At 31.8% G+C, this 20,454-nt stretch overlaps 2 protein-coding genes across 4 annotated transcripts; both read right to left on the bottom strand.

Moving 5' to 3' along the window:
• Positions 1 to 1,129: 1,129 nt before the first annotated feature.
• Positions 1,130 to 6,431, bottom strand: LOC113110557 (homeobox expressed in ES cells 1-A-like). The gene is made up of 5 exons (XM_026274687.1): positions 6,426 to 6,431; positions 3,853 to 4,072; positions 2,449 to 2,609; positions 1,379 to 1,480; positions 1,130 to 1,256 (listed from the first exon to the last, which is right to left on the bottom strand). The coding sequence occupies exons 1-5, from the start codon at positions 6,429 to 6,431 to the stop codon at positions 1,146 to 1,148; spliced, it is 600 nt and encodes a 199-aa protein (XP_026130472.1). The 3' UTR covers positions 1,130 to 1,145.
• LOC113110801 (DCC-interacting protein 13-alpha-like) lies at positions 5,723 to 20,166 on the bottom strand. Of its 3 annotated transcripts, none has more exons than XM_026274985.1 (22): positions 20,009 to 20,166; positions 19,448 to 19,546; positions 18,357 to 18,416; positions 18,166 to 18,237; positions 17,985 to 18,072; positions 16,854 to 16,895; positions 16,700 to 16,758; positions 15,560 to 15,706; positions 15,399 to 15,481; positions 14,123 to 14,281; positions 13,850 to 14,038; positions 12,769 to 12,811; positions 12,105 to 12,161; positions 11,890 to 11,981; positions 10,410 to 10,589; positions 10,260 to 10,309; positions 9,329 to 9,503; positions 9,199 to 9,235; positions 8,969 to 9,115; positions 7,517 to 7,567; positions 7,327 to 7,416; positions 5,723 to 6,958 (listed from the first exon to the last, which is right to left on the bottom strand). In XM_026274985.1, the coding sequence occupies exons 1-22, from the start codon at positions 20,060 to 20,062 to the stop codon at positions 6,809 to 6,811; spliced, it is 2,124 nt and encodes a 707-aa protein (XP_026130770.1). In that variant the 5' UTR covers positions 20,063 to 20,166; the 3' UTR covers positions 5,723 to 6,808. The 3 variants fall into 3 exon arrangements, with proteins under 3 accessions (XP_026130770.1, XP_026130769.1, XP_026130771.1); XM_026274984.1 differs by having other exon boundaries at positions 10,260 to 10,312; XM_026274986.1 differs by having other exon boundaries at positions 10,260 to 10,312; positions 19,448 to 19,592; positions 20,009 to 20,098.
• Between the last annotated feature and the right edge of the window lie 288 nt (positions 20,167 to 20,454).

Here is a 20,454-nt window from a genome sequence, read left to right on the forward strand (position 1 = left end):
AAATATGAATATGTCTCTCTTCATGAAGGAAATACATACAATAGCTTTTGCTTTTTTTTCAATATGGAGGTTTTTTTTAGTTTATTGTTGATCCTATAATTATTTAATATATTCAGTATTAACCTGAATTATTGCCGTTATTTTAAATTAAATTGTTATTAGTTTTACTTCTAAACATGACATTTATTTTTTTAAAGTATTTAGGACTATTTTTTTTATTAAAAAGCTAAGAAACTATTTTCACTCAGTAATTGCTACATTTCAAACAAAAAAACCATGGCATGTACAAAATATTTTAACTTTTTTAAAACATTTTATTATTAACAAAATGCATTTGTTAATCTCAAGAAAGTTTGTATTTTATTTTTAATCTACGCTGCAAAAATATTTTTATTGCTTATAAAAATAAATATAAATAAAAATAAAATATATATCAAATTTTTGTTGGAAATAAAACAATTATTGTTGTACATTTTACAAGAAAATACTGTTTAAAACTAGTATTATTTCCAAGTAAAAAATGTTTAATTAAAGTGTATTTTTGTAACAAATTAGAAAAAGAGGCAGAGCAGTTTTCAGAGCAAGATTTAAAACAATAGCGCCACCTGGTGTTTGCATATGTACATGTGTATTATGTTTAATATAATATAATATAATATAATATAATATAATATAATATAATATAATATAATATAATATAATATAATACATCCTTTTAAACACACAAAACTGTGCAATTGTTAAAATCCCATGACTGACTCAAATGCAAATGTATTTGTTGAGATGCCCCCCTCAGAGATACCCTCCTTTATGACCCAAACAATGCTTAATAGGTTTACTAAATCCTAGTTACAAAGCACTCATTAGTTTGCAGGTTAGTTTAACAGCTGGCAGGAGATAATGTTAACTTAACTCCACTTGGAAGTAGAAAAAAAATATTAAAATTGTATTTATGTTGACTTTATTATTTTCTATTTTCAGCAAACACAATAAGAAATAACAATAAGAATCTTTAGCATTTATATCAAAGTGAAATATTAATAGTTGCATAACTGGTAAAGACATATATAATAAATTACAACATCACAGAGTGAGGCAGAGTGACAGAAATAATAGTAAAAGGATCGAATGTGGATCTGTAACAGTCAGCGTTCTTCTCTGCTGGACTGTAAATCACTCAGGACGTTCTTCTCCATGAGAAACTGAGATTCTCTGTGTGAACGCTTCAACTTTGCTCTTCTGTTCTGGAACCAAATCTAAGAGACAGACAAAAAATATCAGGTCTAGTACACATCCAGATATCCCATAACTAATAACACTATACTAAATAAATAAAAGGCCTGTGGTTATCGATTTATAGCTGTGCACCAGTCTTCACCTGAATCCTGTCCTCATCTAGATGCAGTTTCTTAGCAAGTTCTTCACGTATGTCGATGCCTGGGTATGAGTTCACTTGAAACACACTCTCCAATATCTTGATCTGGACATACAGGAACAGCAGAATTACACATAAAACAGAGTTTACTCTTTATTTATTATATCTATAGAAATCACAAATAGTCCACGGCTGAAACAGCTTTCAATATTTTGTGATTTCAGTCTCGTTCACAACCTGTGCGTTTGACAAAAAGAGTTTTATTTTGAATAAATGAAACCCACTGATTTATTTTTGGCACATATGATTTAAAGGAAAAATAACACGTGTGTGACCCTGGAGCACAAAAGCAGTCATAAGTAGCACGGGTCGGCCTATATTTGTAGCAATAGACAAAAAAACATTGTATGGGTCAAAATGATTTCTTATGGAAGTAAAATAATGACTTATGTCTTTCAAACAAAAAAAGCATGCTGAATAGCACTAACTGAAAAAAATCTGCATTGCAAATAATTGAAATATTCACAGCTTAAACTAACAACTATGTTAAATTTCAGGACCTAAAAATGCAAGCCTTGGAAATACAAGGCATTAAAATTCAAGTACTGTTAATGCAATGCATTATTTTTCAGTTAGTGCTTTTCAGGCATGCTTTTTTGTTTCAAAGACATATGTCATTATTTTACTTCCATAGTTTCTCTTTTATGCCAAAAATCATTAGCATATTAAGCAAAGATCATGTTCCATGAAGATATTTAGTACATTTCCTACTGGTAAATATATCAAAACTTCATTTTTGATTAATAATAGCCTATGCATTGCTAAGAACTTAATTTAGACAACTTTAAAAGCAATTTTCTCAATATTTAGATTTTTTTGCACCCTCAGATTCCAGATTTTCAAATATTGCATCTCAGCCAAATATTGTCCTCCTAACAAACCATCCTTCAATGGAGAGATTATTTATTCATATAAATCTCAGTTTTAAAAAATGGACCCTTATGGCTTGTTTTTTGGTCTTGGGTCACATATAATTTTAATGAAATGTTATCATGTTGGAGCTGAACATTTACCTGAACACTAGAGAAAGCGGTGCGCGGTCTGCGTCCGATGTACCAGTTCAGTGTTCTCCTGTAAGCGTCTGCTGGTGATTTACTGTAAGATTTACTGTCTTCATCCACTGAAACATCACTGTCTGCGACCACACCACGGCTCTGACCCGCTGGTTTCACGTCTGGAATAGATAAAACACATTATGTTAAGATCAAATGATTTCGCGCCCTGTTCGCTGAGAAGTGCGAATTGTTCAAGTGAATCGGTTTGTTCGAACGAGTCGCTTCAGAGAATCGGTTCAGTAAACCGAGTAATAGTTCGAAATTATTGCCCATTTTTGGTGCAGCCAGGGTTTACTTTGAAACAATTTTCTTTCAGAATTGAAAAGTGATATTTAAAGTGGAAAGGAAAGACTGAAGTAGTATTTTCTTGTAAAACATCTACTCTCATAATCTTTGCTTTATCAACAACTTATCCATAATAATGTCTAAAATTAATATTAGTGACCAATTGTATTATTTTATTTCATTTTCAAATAATATTTACGTTAAATATCTCCAAATATTGTCAACAATATTGTTTCTTGGAAGATATTTTCACTTTAAAGAAAAGCCTACACTAAAAATAATCAAAAAAAATCAGGAAAATAGCTTATCCGTAATGCTTGTTGTGTATCCAGCTTATTTTGCAAAGCGGAAGTCATTTAAATTGTCATTGAATAGCTAAGTCTGGCTAAGTGCAATAAACAGTAAAACTATTTTCACTACAAACCAGTGTTTATTAAGTAATTAAAATAATATGATAACTACTTCCACTTTGAAAAGTCAAGCAGCATAACAGAATATTTTTGTAGCCTACAGGTACAATAATGAATATCAAATCACTCATCTTACAATGCAAGCAATTTACTCTTTATTTTACTGAATTTAATCAAGTTGTACAAGTTTGGAGAGTTTAATGGAGCTCATACTGAGGTTGTTTTCATTTCGGGTTTAATATGAAAAACAACTCTAAAATATATGTGACTGGAGCACAAAAGCAGTCAAAGATATATTTGAAGCAATAGACAACAAAACAATTCATGGGTCAAAATGGATCAGTTTCTCTTTTATGCCAAAAATCATTGGGATATTAAGTAAAGATATTTTGTAAATGTCCTAACGTAAATAAATCAAAACTTAATTTTTGATTATTAACATGCATTGCTAAGAACTTAATTTAAGCAAATTTAAATCATTAAATCATTCTCTCATTATTTCGAATTTTTTTTTTCAAATAAAGTTGTATCTCAGACAAATATTGTCCTATCATAACAAACCATACATCAATGCAAAGCTCATTTATTCATATAAATCTCAATTTCAAACAATTTCCCCTTATGACCCAGGGTCACGTATTTGTGTCTATAGAGTGTGTTATTTTACCTGTCCAGGGTCGGTGAGGTGCTGAAAGCACGGTTCTGGGATCCGGTCTGTCGAGTCCCAGGATGCTCTCGATGGTGAAGGAGGACTGTTTGGACATCGAGCGGCTCTGATGCACGCTCACTGTGAGAGAAGCCATCAGGAGATCCAGTCCTCTTCTTCTGGTGTGATCTGAAAGCTGGAGGTTCGACTTTATAGCTCCACACTCGTCACCAATTAAAGCCTGAGACTCAATGATTTACATAAGAATCGCCTGGACTGCAGGTCATTCAGGGTCTAAATGAGGCCTTCCAATGTGAAGCAGCAACCTGTTATCTACTGAAAACACAGAATCCCTTAAAGCTGCTATTGAACAGGACAAAACACAGCTGATGTGCCATTCTTTATACTCACCAGGTAGAAAATTAGGCCCCGTTCCCAGGATTTAACTTCTCTTAATTTCCTCGTGCCGTACCTGCAGCATTATGAGAAAGCAGTCAACTAGTGCCTAATCTTATTTACCTTATTTTCTACCACACGAGTTTCAAATCATATTAAAGCCTAATGCTGTTTAAACTAATCCTGTTGAATATTCCCATTGTCTCTTGACATGCAAGGAGAAAGATGCTCCGGATCACAAAAGCACAGCTACCTGGCAATTTGCTGAAAGCAGCATGCAATAATTGTCCCATTCAATGCCGAATTGATCTCTTTGGGTTGCTTGGCTGCTTTTAATAAATAACTTGCTTGTTTATTTGTCTTAGGCTCTTGGAGGGCCCCTGCGGCTCCATTGTTTTGCAAAGAAATTACCAATTAGTCTTGTTTAAATGCAAACCAAATGAAGACCAATTAGAAATGAATTTCAAATCACTCAATATCAAATTACAATGCAAGCAATTTACACTTCTTCTTCTTTTTGTATGAGGTAATCCAGTTGCACCAGTTTGGAGAGTTTGCTGGTATTGTTTACAAATACTGGAAATTGAAGAAACATGCATGTGACTTCCTGACACCTTAACAAAATAATTAATAAAATACAAATAAATGCTACATTTATTTATATAAATATATTATACAACACTGTTTTAACAATTACAGAATAACATATAAAAATGTTTTCAAAACCAGAACAGGACAAAATGTTTTGAACATCATATAAACTTTGGTGACTAATAATAAGTTTTGGTGGCATAAAAAAATTATGAACTTTGTATTAACCCTCAGTAAGTTTAAATTTAAATGTATTTTTAGTTAGCTTTAATATATTATTTTTATATTAAAATTTTATATAAAAAATTTTTTATATTTTCTTTTTTCAATTTTCTTTTTTTGATCTATTATACCTGTGTTTATCAATGGTAATACCTGTTTGTTATTTGAAAATGTGGTCACACTTTATTTTAGGGTCCAATTCTCACTATTAACTAACCATTAACTATGACTTTTGCCTCAATTAACTCCTTATGTGCTGCTTATTAATAGTTTATAAGGTAGCTGTTAAGTTTAGGGTATTGGGTAGGATTATGGATTTCATGCATTATATGTAGTTTATAAGCACTAATAAACAGCCAATATGTTAATAATAGACATGCTAATAAACAACTAGTTATTAGTGTGAATTGGACCCTATACTAAAGTGTTATTGAAAATGTTTACTAAAAGAACATAAAAAAACAATAAAACTTTTTAATTGAGCTTAATTTTATACGTTTTCATTTATTATTTGTTAAATCTTTCCAATATTGGATTAACTGAAGCTGTAACAATGATTATACCTGTTTATTACCTGAAGAAGAAAAAAACATCCATTAAAAATATTCTAAACTGAGATATGGAAAAAAATTATAAAAAGGCAATTTAGCATGTTTCTGTAAGACGAGTGAAAAATCATCAGCGCATTTGAAAGAAATTTAATACCAATCTTCATTGTACCCCATAAATCCATCGACTGATTTTGTATAAAGACATTTAGATTAAAACATTTTCTTAAAGGTTAGAAATAATCATTTACAAATTAATGCAACAGAAAGACTGTTGATGACTTCATGCAAACAATCAATGAATGAGACAGTGTTTCATTCTCAAGTGTCAGATTTTTGGAGAAAAGCACAAATTAATATTTCCGTTTGCAATTCCATTACCTTTTTTCTTTTATCCACAAGCTGAAGCGTTTCAATACATTGGGCCATTTTGTGCAATACAGGCACCAAACATCTTACACCTAAAAAAATAAAAAAAATGAAAGCATATGCCAAAATTTTAAAGCATTGAATCGCATGATTTTAAACCAAAAAAAAAAGCGTTGAGATGGAAACACTGAGTTATTACAACGGTCTGTTAAATAAATCAAACAGATGTGTGTTTATAGTTATAAAAAAACAGCCTAGAGATGAAAATCAGAACTGTATTAATTACAAAGACAATATAAGCTCATGAAATCATTTCGAAATGCAGTATGATGAACCTCAGAACAGCTCATATTTTAGAAAGAATTCATTTGTGTCAATAAAATGCCTGTTTTTAGCACAAGTACGATATTTAATATTATTTGAATCACTATAATAAAAACGTTCTTGACACATTTTAGTGAAATTCACCGTCATCGGGGACGCGATATGAACGAAAACACAGCAGCCTTAAAATATGATCAGTGACAACCCAAACATACAGAATTAAATCAGTTATTATTCACACGTGCAACTCTATGGAAATAAAATAATCTCCTCAGGTTTCGTTCGTCATGGTAGTGGATTCATTTACACGCATACATTTATCAAACCCTCGAAAAGCAAACGCAGGTCAGTAACGGATATGGTAAAAAACACAGGATTCTTACAAATAACAACTTTTAAGAGGTTTTTCCCCAAAAGTGTCCGCATTAATTCTTTTCGCAGTCACATATTATAACATCATCGTTTCTGGAGATCCCCTGAAGAACAGGAAGTGATGTTCGTGGAATCCAAGCACAGAACGGTTTCCATCAGGCCTCTGATTCGCCCTTTTTCAGCCCCTCCTCTCCTGCGTCGCTGTCCTCTGATTGGCTGTTGCTAAGGACCAAGAACTGTCCATCAGCAGCTGGTTGGCCGGGTCGACTCGATGCGGCTATCAAACGGCTTTGTTCTTCGAGATCCTGTAAGAAAAAACCATTTTTAAGAAATTAATATTCAACAAGGATGCATTAAATTAACCTCAAGAGGCAGCAAATGCATTTATATTGTTACAAAATACTCGATTTGAACTCAAAATGCTGTTCTTTTGAAAATATACATCACAGTTTCCCCAAAAATGTTAGAATGTTATTAGAATGATTTCTGAAGATCATGTGTAACTGATGCTGAAAATTCAGCTGTGCATCAGAGAAATAAATTATATTTTACTATATATTCATATAAAAAACAGTTAATTTAAATTGTAATATTATTTCACAATATTACTGTATTTTCTTAAATGTAGCCTTCTTTAGGAAACTTGGTACAGATCCCAAATGCTTTCCTTTACCTTCTCGATCTGTTTCTGTTTCTGAAGTTCTTCCTGTTGTTTCTCTTTGGCTTTGTCCAGCTCTCTCTGTTTCTGTGTGGATTTGCGGTCCTGTCAGGAAAAAACAAACAAAGATTATCAATTTAATTAGACCTGTTATTTCTGCACAGATCGAGTCATTTGAAATAAACTAAATGAAGAGTTTTCTCACCATCTCAGAGTGGAGCGCGATCTGCTTCGCCAGTCCTACACTGTCACAGATCTAACAATCAAGAGCATCCAAATCACTGAGATCAGCTTAAAACAACCTCTATAACAGCCTTTCTTTGTTTGTTTTATGTTTTTTTAAAGGGGTATGTACACATGTCCTTATTAAAGTATAAAATAGAAAGTTTATAAAAATAAATCAATCAAATAAAATAGATAACATTTTTTATATAATTACAATCTAATGATTTTACATTTCTATTTACATAGACTACAAATAAATAATATACTTATATATATATTATATACATATACATAAAAATAAGTAAATATAGCATAACTCGTTATAATAATATATCATAATATTTATTTATATACTATATTATGGGTGTGTGAGTGTAAATTATAGCTTGATATATTATTATTATACATTATATAGTCAAATAAATATATATTATTTTAGTAATATTATATACAATTAAATTATTAATGTAAGAATTATATATTTTTAAGTATACTAAAATTTAAAAAGGAGTATGTACATATGTCTTTATTAAATTATAAAATAAAAGGTTTATAAACATAAATAAATAAAATAAAATAGATAATATATTTTTTAAATACATTTCCAATCTAATGAATTTAAATATATATTTATATAGACTACAAATAAATAAAATATGTGTATTATATTCATCAAAAATAAATTATAGTATAACTCATTATAATAATATATCACAATATTTATTTACATAATAAATATAATATGGTTGAGTGTAAATTATAGCTTGATATATTATTATACATTATATACTAAAATAAATATATATTATTATAGTTATATTTTTATAATATTATATAACATTAAATTATTCATGTAAGAATTATATATTTTCAAGTATACTAAAATTTAAAAAGTAGTATGTTCACATGTCCTTTTTAAAGTATAAAATAAAATGGTTATAAAATATAATTAATAAAATAAAATAGATAATTACTAAATATAATTACAATCTAATGATTTTAAAAATATATCTATATAGACTACAAATAAATAAAATACATGTATATTATATACAAATCTAAAATTAATTATAGCATAACTCATTATAATAATACACCTCAATATTTATTTATATAATAAATATATTATCGGTGAGTGTAAATTATAGCTTGACATATTAATATTATTCATTAAATATTTAAATAAATATATATTATTCTAGTAATATTATTATAATATTATATAACATTAAATTATGAATGTAAGAGTGATATATTTTTAAGTATACTAAAACATTTAATAATAATGTAATATATTAATATAATATTATAAAAATATAATATCAATTATATAAGTAATGTAAATAACTCAATTATGAATCAATAATAACCTATATATGTAACTTCAGATACATACGTTGTTTTTATTACTAAGAGTTCAGTCTTTTTGTACCTTCTCTCCATCATTGTTTGACTCAAAGACGTAGCAGACTGTAAGATGTCGTCCGTCTTCTCGTCCTCCGGTCGTCTTCAGCACGAAACCAAACAAGCGCTTGTTCTCCTGATGTGACGCACACAGCACAACGCTGGAGAGAGGAAACTGAGGGACACACAACAGATACTTCCTTCAAAACAGCACTGGATTCAGTCTTTCACAGAAGCCACAGAACTGTAAGGACCTACCTTGAGTCTTGTGACTTGTGTCTGCGGGTCAATCAGCCTACAAACAAACAAGAGACATGAAAATACACATGATCCCAAAACACATTCTCTTGAGTCTGTGCAAAAACGGACTCCGGATCAGTGAACTGACTTGAGGCATTCGCAGGTGACGAGCAGATGAGACTCGGTCATCCTGAAGATGTTGTGAATGGCTCGGGCGGCCAGGATCTGTCTCATGGTCTCAGAGATCACGTCTGCGCTCTCTGTGGCCTTCACCTCCATGCAGCCCAGGAAGCGAACGATGTAAAGCTGGTGCAGAATCGAGTCTGAAACCACACGAGAGATGCATTAATTAATGCATTTTTTTTATAAAAGTCATGTGTGCACATATCAAAAACTGATTTTATAATCTTGCATCAGAATGCAATAATATTCTCTGCTTTTCTGCTAGTGTGACTAGACTAAAACTCACTAATTATCACAATTTAATCAAATCAGAGGAATATAAATCAAGGCTTGGCCTAGAATATGCAATTTCATCAGAAAATGCATGACATTATGTGAATTAAATACAATGCAAGTTGCTTTTCATGTGCAATTTAAGCTATTAAAGGAATAGCACAAAGATACTTTTATCTTCTGCTCACCAAAGCTGCATTTATTTGATCAAGAATACGGCAAAAACTGCAACCTTGTAAAATATTACAACATTTTAAAATAAGTGTTTTCTATGTGAATATATAGTCAAATGTAATTTTTTTCTGTGATGCACATTTTCAGCATCTTCAGTGTCACATGATCTTCAGAAATCATTTTAATATGCTGATTTGCTGCTCAAAAAACATTCCTCATTATTATTATAAATGGTGAAAACAGCTTCATATTTTTGTGGAAACCATAATGCATTTAGTTTGTTGAAATTCTTTGATGAAGGGAAAGTTTAAAAGCAAAGCAATAATTTGACATAGACATTTTCTCTAACATTAGAAATGTCTTCATGGTCACTTTTGATCAATTTGACCCTTTGTGATTATAAGTAATTAATTTCTTTCAAAACAAAATCCAACTTTTTATGAATGTACCTTCACTTTCTTCAGATTTTGACCCTCCAGATTCCCCAAACGGGTTGGTCCTTCTTTCGGTAAAGAGAGAAACACAAGCCAGTGCTTAATAATTCTCTAATAACAATCAACAGTAAATTCTGCTCTTTTTATAGAGATTGGAGCGCAGACCTGCCCTGAGCGCCGCTCTTAGCCTGACTGCTGTGCTCCTCGCTGACGGGGGAGATGATGTCAAACTGAATGGGCGTGTCCGGAGCCACCAGCGAATCCAGAGACAGAGACGACAGCGCCGGAGACTCGGAGCCCGCAGAGCACTGACTGCCTGAACGACACGCTTTGGGTCGACTTTGACTTCAGGAGTTAAAAAAAGCAAAGCTTTCAGACAGAAAATATGGAATCTTTTACGAACTCATCTCTTTGCTCATCAATGGATGCTCTGCAGTGAATGGGTGCCGTCAGAATGAGAGTCCAAACAGCTGATAAAGACATCACAATAATCCACAGCCACTCCAGTCCAGCAGTTAACATCAGGAGAAGACAAAAGCTGTGGGACTTTTTCACTGGAGGAAGTCGTTTGAAGTTTATTACTATTATTCACTTATTATATAAATATTGTAAATTTTTAAGAAAAAAAAAAGTTATGGACCGCAGCTTTAAGAATGTCTTTATGATGGATTTTTTTTCAGCTTTTTCTAACATCTCAAGATGCTAACTGATGGACTGGAGTGGTTGTGGATTATCGTGATGTTTTTATCAGCTGTTTGGACTCTCATTCTGACGGCACCCATTCACTGCAGATCATCCATTGATGAGGCACTGATGCAGTGCAACATTTCCACAAATCTTAGGAAGAAACAAACTGCAATGCATCCAGACAGAAAACATGGAATCATTTACAAATACATCTCTTTGCTCATGAATGGATGCTCTGCAGTGAATGGGTGCCGTCAGAATGAGAGTCAAATCAAATCTTCAAATAATAAACAACAGCCACTCCAGTCCACATCTTGTGAAGCCAAAAGCTGTGTTTTTGTAAAAAATGAAACCTATCAAGACATTTTTAACTTCAAACCATCATTTATGGATAAAATATAAGTCCATAATCCCTAAATAACCCTTTCTTCAGTGAAAAAGTCCATCTCCTGTTGTCTCTCACATCAAAATCCAGCCACATATTTGTTTAGAGATGTTTTGGCTCTGTGAGATCTGTTTGATCTGTGCAGATCTCTCACCTGATTCAGACTTGATGACTTTTTCACAGGAGGAAGTCATTTGAAGTTTATTACTACTATTCACTTATTATATAAATTATGTAAATTTTGAACAAAAAAAAGGTATGGACTGCAGCTTTAAGAATGTCTTTGTGATGGATTTGTTTCAGCTTTTTCGAACATCTCAAGATGTTAACTGATGGACTGGAGTGCTTGTGGATTATTGTGATGTTTTTATCAGCTGTTTGGACTCTCATTGTGACGGCACCCATTCACTGCAGAGCATCCATTGATGAGACACTGATGCAAAGCTACATTTCTCCAAATCTGATGAAGAAACAAACTCATCCTAATCTTGGATGATCTTACGGTCAGTACATTTTCAGCTATTTTCATTTAAGGCTGTAGTATTTGTATTAGAGAGATGTGCTGACACTCACGTGCTCGGTCTGAAACTCTCGTGCCGCTGTTGGAAAGATGGTGAAGGTGTTACAGCCTCCAGAGCCGACTGATTCACTCTCGCTGCGATTTCCTGCCGACACAAGAAACATTAGCAATGTCTGACTCCAAATCGCATTAAACTTATAGTATTATATTTACAGAGGTTTCGGTTTTCATGTATGATGATGAGAGTAAATCTGAAACCCACACTCACCTCTGGGTTTTCACTCAGGTATATCCTCTTAGAGATGTTGTTTATTGTTGCAATCCACTAAAACAAAAAGAAAAAACATTTAAAATAGTTTTAATTGGTGAATTAAAGCCAAATTAAAGCATGTTTGCAGCATGTTTACTCTACTATGTGGCTCAGTGGTAGAGCATTGCATTAGCAGTGCAAAAGGTTGTGTGTTCGATTCCCAGGAAACATATGTTAGGTAAAAAATGTTAGCCTGAATGCAATGCAAGTCGCTTTGGATAAAAGCGTCTTCTAAATGCATTCATTTATTTACTCTTCAGTGTCACATGATCCTTCAGAAATCATTCTAATATGCTGAGTTGGTGCTCAAGAAACATTTATGAATATTATAATAATTTTGCAAACTGCTGTGCTGCTTTATAGTTTTTTGTAAGCTCACATTATTTAGGATTCTTTGATGAATAGAAAGTTCAAAAGAACAGCATTTATCTGAAGTTGAAATAAAAATGTATTCACTGCCACTTTTGATAAATGTAATGCATCCCTGCTGAATAAAACCAAAACAATCTTTCTAGTCCCAGACATTTGAACAGTAATGTAATTATAATTTCTCGGTTAAATCTCTGTTTCTCCAAGAGGGATCTCCAAGTGAACGAGACTCAGTCAAACACAGTCTCCTCACCTCCTCGCAGTCTTTCCTGCTCTCCGCCTGTAATATAACGGCCCTGCGGTACACAGAGAAACAGCCATTCACTCAAAGCAGTGACTCAGAATGACTCAAGAACTGGCAGATGTACTGAGAAAAGGATAAGACACACATTTACCCACCTGGTGAATATTCAATCGAGTTTAAACTGGATCAACACTGTAGTGTTTACATTTCTCATTACCAGACTAATACCAGAAGAACAGGAAAAGTAGTAACCAAACCCTTTTGTGGATTTTAGCGTTCCACCCTCAGCCTCAGGCCATCCAAGATTAGGATGAGTTTGTTTCTTCATCAGATTTGGAGAAATGTATCATTGTGAAGCAATGGATCCTCTGCAGTGAATGGGTGCCGTCAGAATGAGAGTCTAAACAGCTGATAAAAACCACACCAATCCACAGCACTCCCGAGAAGCCAAAAGCGGTCTATAATTAAGATATTTTTTATCTTCAAACTGTTGTTTCTGGCTCAAGTATGATAACACTTGGTATCTCTCAAATCAAAATCAATTCACATATTTCTTTTCAGCTGTGAACAGTGTAAACGAAGCTTGATCTGTGCAGATTTCACTCCTGATTCAGACCAGATCACTTTTGCACAGGAGAAAGCAATATTATGTATAGAAAGACTCATATAAAGTTAAAAATGTCTTAATGATTGATTTGTTTCAACTGATGGAGTGGAGTGGATTATTGTGATGTTTTTATCAGCTGTTTGGACTCTCGTTCTGACGGCACCCATTCACTGCAGAGCATCCACTGACGAGACACTGATGCAATGCTACATTTCTCCAAACCTGATGAAGAAACAAACTCATCCTAATCTTGGATGATCTTAGGATAAGTACATTTTCAGCAAATTTCAGTAACAACAGAAGTTAAATTACTGTAGAAATCAAACTGTGCATGAAAACCGCCTACGTTTGGATTAGCATCTAAAGCGATCACCCACATTTCCAAACTGGGTTATCTGAAACAGACTGAAGGATGTCTACTGAATGATACTATACTCTATGTACATGCAATAGTAAGATCAGCACAAGACTAAAAAATCGTACTTCTTGCCATCAAAAGCTGTGATCTGAAAGCAGAAGCGCCGGTCCTCACAGTCCACCGCCATGACGGAGCAGTTGTCGATGTCCAGAACCAGACCTCCGGCCACGGCTCCACGCGATTGGCTCATGAGGTTTCCTCCCTGCGTGAAGAAATACTGCCGCTCCCAGGAAGACGACACCAGCCCTGTTTTGCTGGAGGAGAAAGCATGAGATGATTAGAAACGCAGACGCCTGTGTCGTGCATAAACGTTTCCTCGGTGGCTGATGCGGTCGTACTAGCGAGTGTTGAGGTAGCCTGTTTTTCGAGTCAGGTTGCGGTTCACCGGGATCTTGTTGGGGTCCGGGTCGGGCATGTAGAGCGGGTCACTGGCTGCTTTTAGGTCTTGAATCATCTGCTCTGTGGCTTCAGCGTCGTGGTCCATTTCCCTGCGAACACTACGAGCACAAAGAGAAAAGAAACTCAAAACAGTTGAATTAACTGGTTTTCTCATCACAAACTACATTTATGTATTGCACTCACTTGTTCAATTTACAAGTGAAATGTGCTTTTATGCAAATAACATGCAAAGAATATTTTATCGACAAGAACACTCAAAAACAGAAACGATAGTGTGCAATACTGTACATACTGTATAAAATATAACATACACTACTGCTTAAAAGTTTAGTTTTTTGTGTGTTTTCAAAAGAAGTGTCTTCTGCTCACAAAGGCTGCATTTGTTTAATTAATATTATGAAATATTACAATTTAAAATAGCATTTATTTTAAATAGAAATCATTTATAATATTCTAAATGTCTTCTCTGTCACTTTTAGTCAATATAATGCACCCTTGTTGAATAAAAGTATTAATTTCTTATTAAAAAATTTTTAACGGTACTGTACATACTAAAATAATTTTGGCAGATAGGGATAATTTTCATAATTGGTTCTCATGCAATTGCACTGATATGATGACATAACGGACATAACCGTTTTGCCCTTTTTCCACTCTTAACTTAGAAATCAAGTATAAAAATAAATAAATACTTCATTGTTTATCACCTATCCTTAGCAATACAGTTTGAATACAGTTAGAAAATTATCTCTGATATCATCCGTTTACAATATTTTAATATGTTGCTGATCATTAATCAAACTAATCAGGGTGGTACTGATATGAGCACTAATATATTGTGCTTCCCTATTTAAAGTAAATTTAAAATACTTATCGATACTTATAACAAAACTAACATGCCATAAAATGAAAAAGTACTATAAACATGTTGTGATGTATTATGCCAGATGCATTCGACCGGTTTATGGTAAAATATAATTATTTATACATTAGTTTTTATATTTGCACTTGTATAAATACATTTATATTTTATTTATTATTTTGCTATATAATAAAAGTAACTTATACAGTATGTTTTTCTGTTTCAGTTTTAACAGTTTTAGTTGCTCAGTTGCAACAATTCTGATTTATTTTATTTTTTTACATTTTCATCTAATACAAATCTTAAATCAGTTAAAAAAATTAACGTATTTTTTGGCATTGGTTGAAACTCACTTCTGCACGCTGGTCCCGATGTTGGTGAGAAACTCCTCCCACTGCTGTGTCAGATTCTCTGATCCCAGTTTAAAAAAACTGATCTGATGAAAAGCAAAGCATTCTGAATTCTAAAAGGCCTGTATTATCAGATGTGCTCACGGTTCATGTATGATCATCACCTGCGCCTGCATGTATCCCAGCAGCGGCTCCAGCAGCGCCATCTTCTTCTTGTACTGCAGCATGTTGAGCGATGCAAAGTAGTGCATTATGGTCTCGTGCTGTTTTTTCCTGGACGTGTAGACGTCCTCCATCACTTCATTCTTCACCTGCAGTGAACACATGCATGACAGCAGTTACATGTAGTGCAGGACGCCATATCAACAATGTGGAATTGTTTTGGATGATGTCTATTTTTCTTTGTTGCTTGTGAAATTTCTAGCAATTTCAAAGTTTCTATACCAATTATTTTTCTAGTCCGGTTCAAAAATAAAAGTCCTTGGTGACATCAGTGAAAAATGTATTAAATATAAAAAAAAGACAAAAAAATCAATAATTAATTAATTAAAATATGAGCAAGTCAGTAAAACTATAAAAACAGTATTGTTGTACGAAATAAGTGTCAACTGAAAAAATTAAAAATAATAATAATAATAATAATATCGTATATATAATATCGTATATGTATATATATATATATATAGCTAGTTTCCCAGTCAAATGTTTTCTTTCATTCAGTCTGATTACCTGATGCACTAAAAAAACTAAAACTAAATCTGAAATAAAAATTATTTAATTAATTAATTTGAATTCATTACAAAAAATATTCAATAATAAAATTAAAAACATACATAAATAAAAATTTCTAAAATGCTAGCCCAAAATTAACAAAAGCAGAAACATAATATTTTAAATTAGATTTTATTTTTAACAAAAAAACAGTAATATGTCAATGATGCTAAAATCAACTGGAGCAAATCTGATGTAAGAATATGATTCACTGCACATGCACTGATGAATCATTCACAGTGGGATCAAAATGTGCATTGAGAAAGTATGAAAAGTTGATTTTGATATTTGTCTAATATCGTTTAGTTTTTTGTCCTAGACAAGGACACCGGTACCTGCCAATGTCTCCGAGGATAAGATGCTCATCTATCGGCGGTCTGGCCAACTCTCAGAGTGTGTGTTATTAAATGAGCACATTACAACACACACACACTTTCAGCAATACACACACACACACACACACAGTACACTCTTCTGTGTCAGTATGAAGACAGCTGTCAATCATAAAACACTGAATTCTCAAAACGCCACACCTTCTCATTCTCCTTTCGTTTAGACAGACGACTGTATCTGGTGATGGCTGAGTCGTGATCTGAAACCAAATATGTTGCACAAAATGAAGCATCGAGTAATGGTTACATTATCGTAAGATGCAACAATTATGTGGAAAAAAATTTAAGTGCTTACCGTCACTTGCAATCTGAAACACTTCCTTCAGGATGACAATTTCTAGACAATTAGAGGAGGAAAATATGTAAGAGATAATGCACAGTCAGTCCGATTATTACACTGGGGTTATTATAGTTCAACTAAAAGAAATCCTAAAAGAAATCCTAATTAATAAGTTTTCTTAGTTGAAATAAAATAAACATTGACTGAAATAAAAAAGTACAAAGTGTAAAGTATAAAGTATCAAAATATTTTATTTAAAAAAATATGCTTGTTGCTCAGACAAAATTGCTAAAAATATACTAAATTAACTAAAACTACAAACTCAAAATAATAATAAACTATATAGATACATAAAAATATCAGTAGATACATATTTTACTAATATTAATAACATAATTATTTTAAATAAAAATTATATATATATATATATATATATATATATATATATATATATATATATATATATATATATATATATATATATAGATAGATAGATAGATAGATAGATATAGATAAAACAGCATGTTGTGAAGGTGACACTTTATAACCTGATGTACTAAAATAATCAAAACTTATTAAAAGTATAGAGACGTATAAAAAAGGCCAATAAAACAATAAAAATAATAAAACTGAGTAAAATTAAAATAGAAAATATATAAATAGTGATTTTAAAAATGTATAAAAATATAATAGTCTCTCTGTAATTCCAAAATACAAAAAAATACACTAAAATAACTACAATTGAGTTGTTAAAACTATATAGATATTTTTTAAAAAGTGAAAATATATAAATACAGGATTTTTTTTTTTTTTTATTTAGTTCAATAAAAAAAAATTTTAAACTATACAATATAAAAATGTAAATACAAGAAAATCATTCAATTGTTAGCCCAAATTGAAAAAAGCAGAAACATAAAAATGTTATCTAATTAAAAAAATCTAATTCAATTACTTTATGTGCAAGAAGAATGAGAGACTAAAATAAAATAAAACTTTAAAAAAAAAAGTGTTTATACTGAAATAACTAAAATTGAGTTGTTAAAAATATATAGAAATAAAAGAAAAAAAAGAAAATGTAAATGAATTTGGAAAAAAATATTCTATATTCTAGAAAGCTCTAGCCCACAATGCACTGCTGTCTTCTACCTCTCAGGTCTCTCTCCTGAAACTGTGTGATGGGGAACATCATGGCGTCTGCGAGCTGAGTGGAGAGAACGGCGTGACACGAGCTGAGCTGAAAGAAGACACAGAGAATCACACATGAGTGAAATCACACACACACACACACACAGACACAGACTTCATTAGTGACAGACGATGTTCTGACCTCGTCGATGACTTTGGCAAACTGCTGCAAAGTAGAGCTCATGACCTCATCATCACCTCCCAGAGGAAAACGCTGCACAACAGAGAACGATGTCATACCACTCAACTATATCACTACATATACACAGAGAGAACCGAAGAAAGCTGAGATACTGCGAATAAAACCATTGATTTCAAATCATCAAAAATCACCTGTTTCTCGTAGTCTTTCAGTAATTTAGACGTCAGATGTGTGGCAGCACTCAGTTCATTCTGAAAGAAGCAGCACAATAGTCTCATTAAAAATAATACTAATCATTTTAACTACAATTTCATAAAAGAATATATATTATGCATTATTTTTTTTTATATTTCATTATTTATTTGTATTTAATATTATGAAAAATCGTTTTAATCTACTTATTTGAATTTATTATTAATAATAATGTTTTTATTTTATTTTATAGATAACATTTATGAATCATTAACAATTTTAAAATATCAATAATCTCATATAATATAATGAATATTTATTATTCTTAATAATATACTGATTTTTCATTGAGAATGATTTTATAATAGTATCAATAATATACAATAGTGTTAGATCTCATATAATGTTTATTTTTTCAAATCATTATTAATATAAATATTATTATTGGCAGTCATAATAATTTAATAATAATATCCATACTATAAAATAGAATTATAATCTTTCATATAATATGAATTTATATAAATTATTATTTTTTATTGTTATTAAGAATAATGTATAGTAATAAATAATACTTTTATCTCATAATAAATATTTATTTATTCTTTAAATATTACTAACAACAACCATATATTATTGTTGTTAATAATAATAAATATATATATTTTATTTTTATTATTAACAATAATAATATATGGTTGTTTTAATATTTAAAAACTAAACATATATATATATATATATATATATATATATATATGTGTGTGTGTGTGTGTGTGTGTGTGTGTGTGTATATATATATATATATATATATATATATATATATGTGTGTGTGTGTGTGTGTGTGTGTGTGTGTATATATATATATATATATATATATATATATATATATATATATTAATAACATTTATTAAAATAAATACATATTTACATACATAATCACCCTTAAAATGGGTTTTATCTTTTGGCTTTGGGGTGCAATATGATCAAGACAAGATCTTGACAGGTTGTGTGTGATTCATCCATTAACACTTAAGTTACAGTCACTATTATAATGTGATTATTGAGCATATATCATATTCCATATTCTCACCTGGGCGTCGTAGATTCTGTGCATGGCTTTAAAGAGCTGACTGAAATAACTGGATATGGCCTCAGTGTCTTCCTCAAACACACCGAGCAGAGAGCGAGTCTGGAAAACACCAGCACCATTCAGACATGACCTCAAGATGGTATTCCTATCATAAAATGTGCTGTTTAATAACAAATTGTGGATGCATGTAAAACAAGGCCTCATACTTTATTTGTGAGATTTCAGACTAAAACAGAATCAAATGTGAACACGTCCATTCACTCTGATTGATGAGTTTCGATCTGATCTCCAATTACAACATTTATCACGTGAGTAAAGCTATGTTCTTTTGTATTCCTGATTTATGTTTTCTAATAACTGATCATTGCCAAATCCAAACCACAACCCATCTTATGCTAAAGAGCTCAAAATCAGACAGAATCATCAATTATGATGAATAGAAACACGAACAAACTCATGATCCGCTCTGTGTAACCGCGTGAGAAGCAGATGTTTATTATGATAAAATATTTATTTGTGTATTATTTCTGTTAGCTTGTTGGCTAAATGCTGCTGGTTTACCTGTGGACTGTCCTCCAGGGTTTCCTCTATCGGTAATTTGTCGATTCCCGGCATGACTGCAGATTTACCGCGAACGCAACGAGCTATTTAGAGTATTATTCAGAAACAAAAACACAATGTTATGATGTTGATCTTCGCTTTACTCCTGAAAAATCAACAGCCACCCGGATCCTCCCACAAACGCGGAAGTCCCGCCTCCTCCCGCCCGCTGATTGGCCGAGGCGCTGTTGATTTTATGATGACGTCGGCGCTTGTTTGTAAGAAATAAAGCCATTTGTGACTCTCTGGTGGTTAATAATATTATTATATTAGCGAAATATTTCATCCATAAATATTTTTTTTCCGAATCACTCATATACTTTATAATATTTATAAATTCATTAAAAAAAAAATCAGAAATACGTCAGACCGATAGCAGTAAAATGTTAGCCTAAATGTTGTATTTC

Source organism: Carassius auratus, chromosome 11, assembly GCF_003368295.1.
Source record: "Carassius auratus strain Wakin chromosome 11, ASM336829v1, whole genome shotgun sequence".
Lineage (NCBI taxonomy): Eukaryota > Metazoa > Chordata > Actinopteri > Cypriniformes > Cyprinidae > Carassius > Carassius auratus.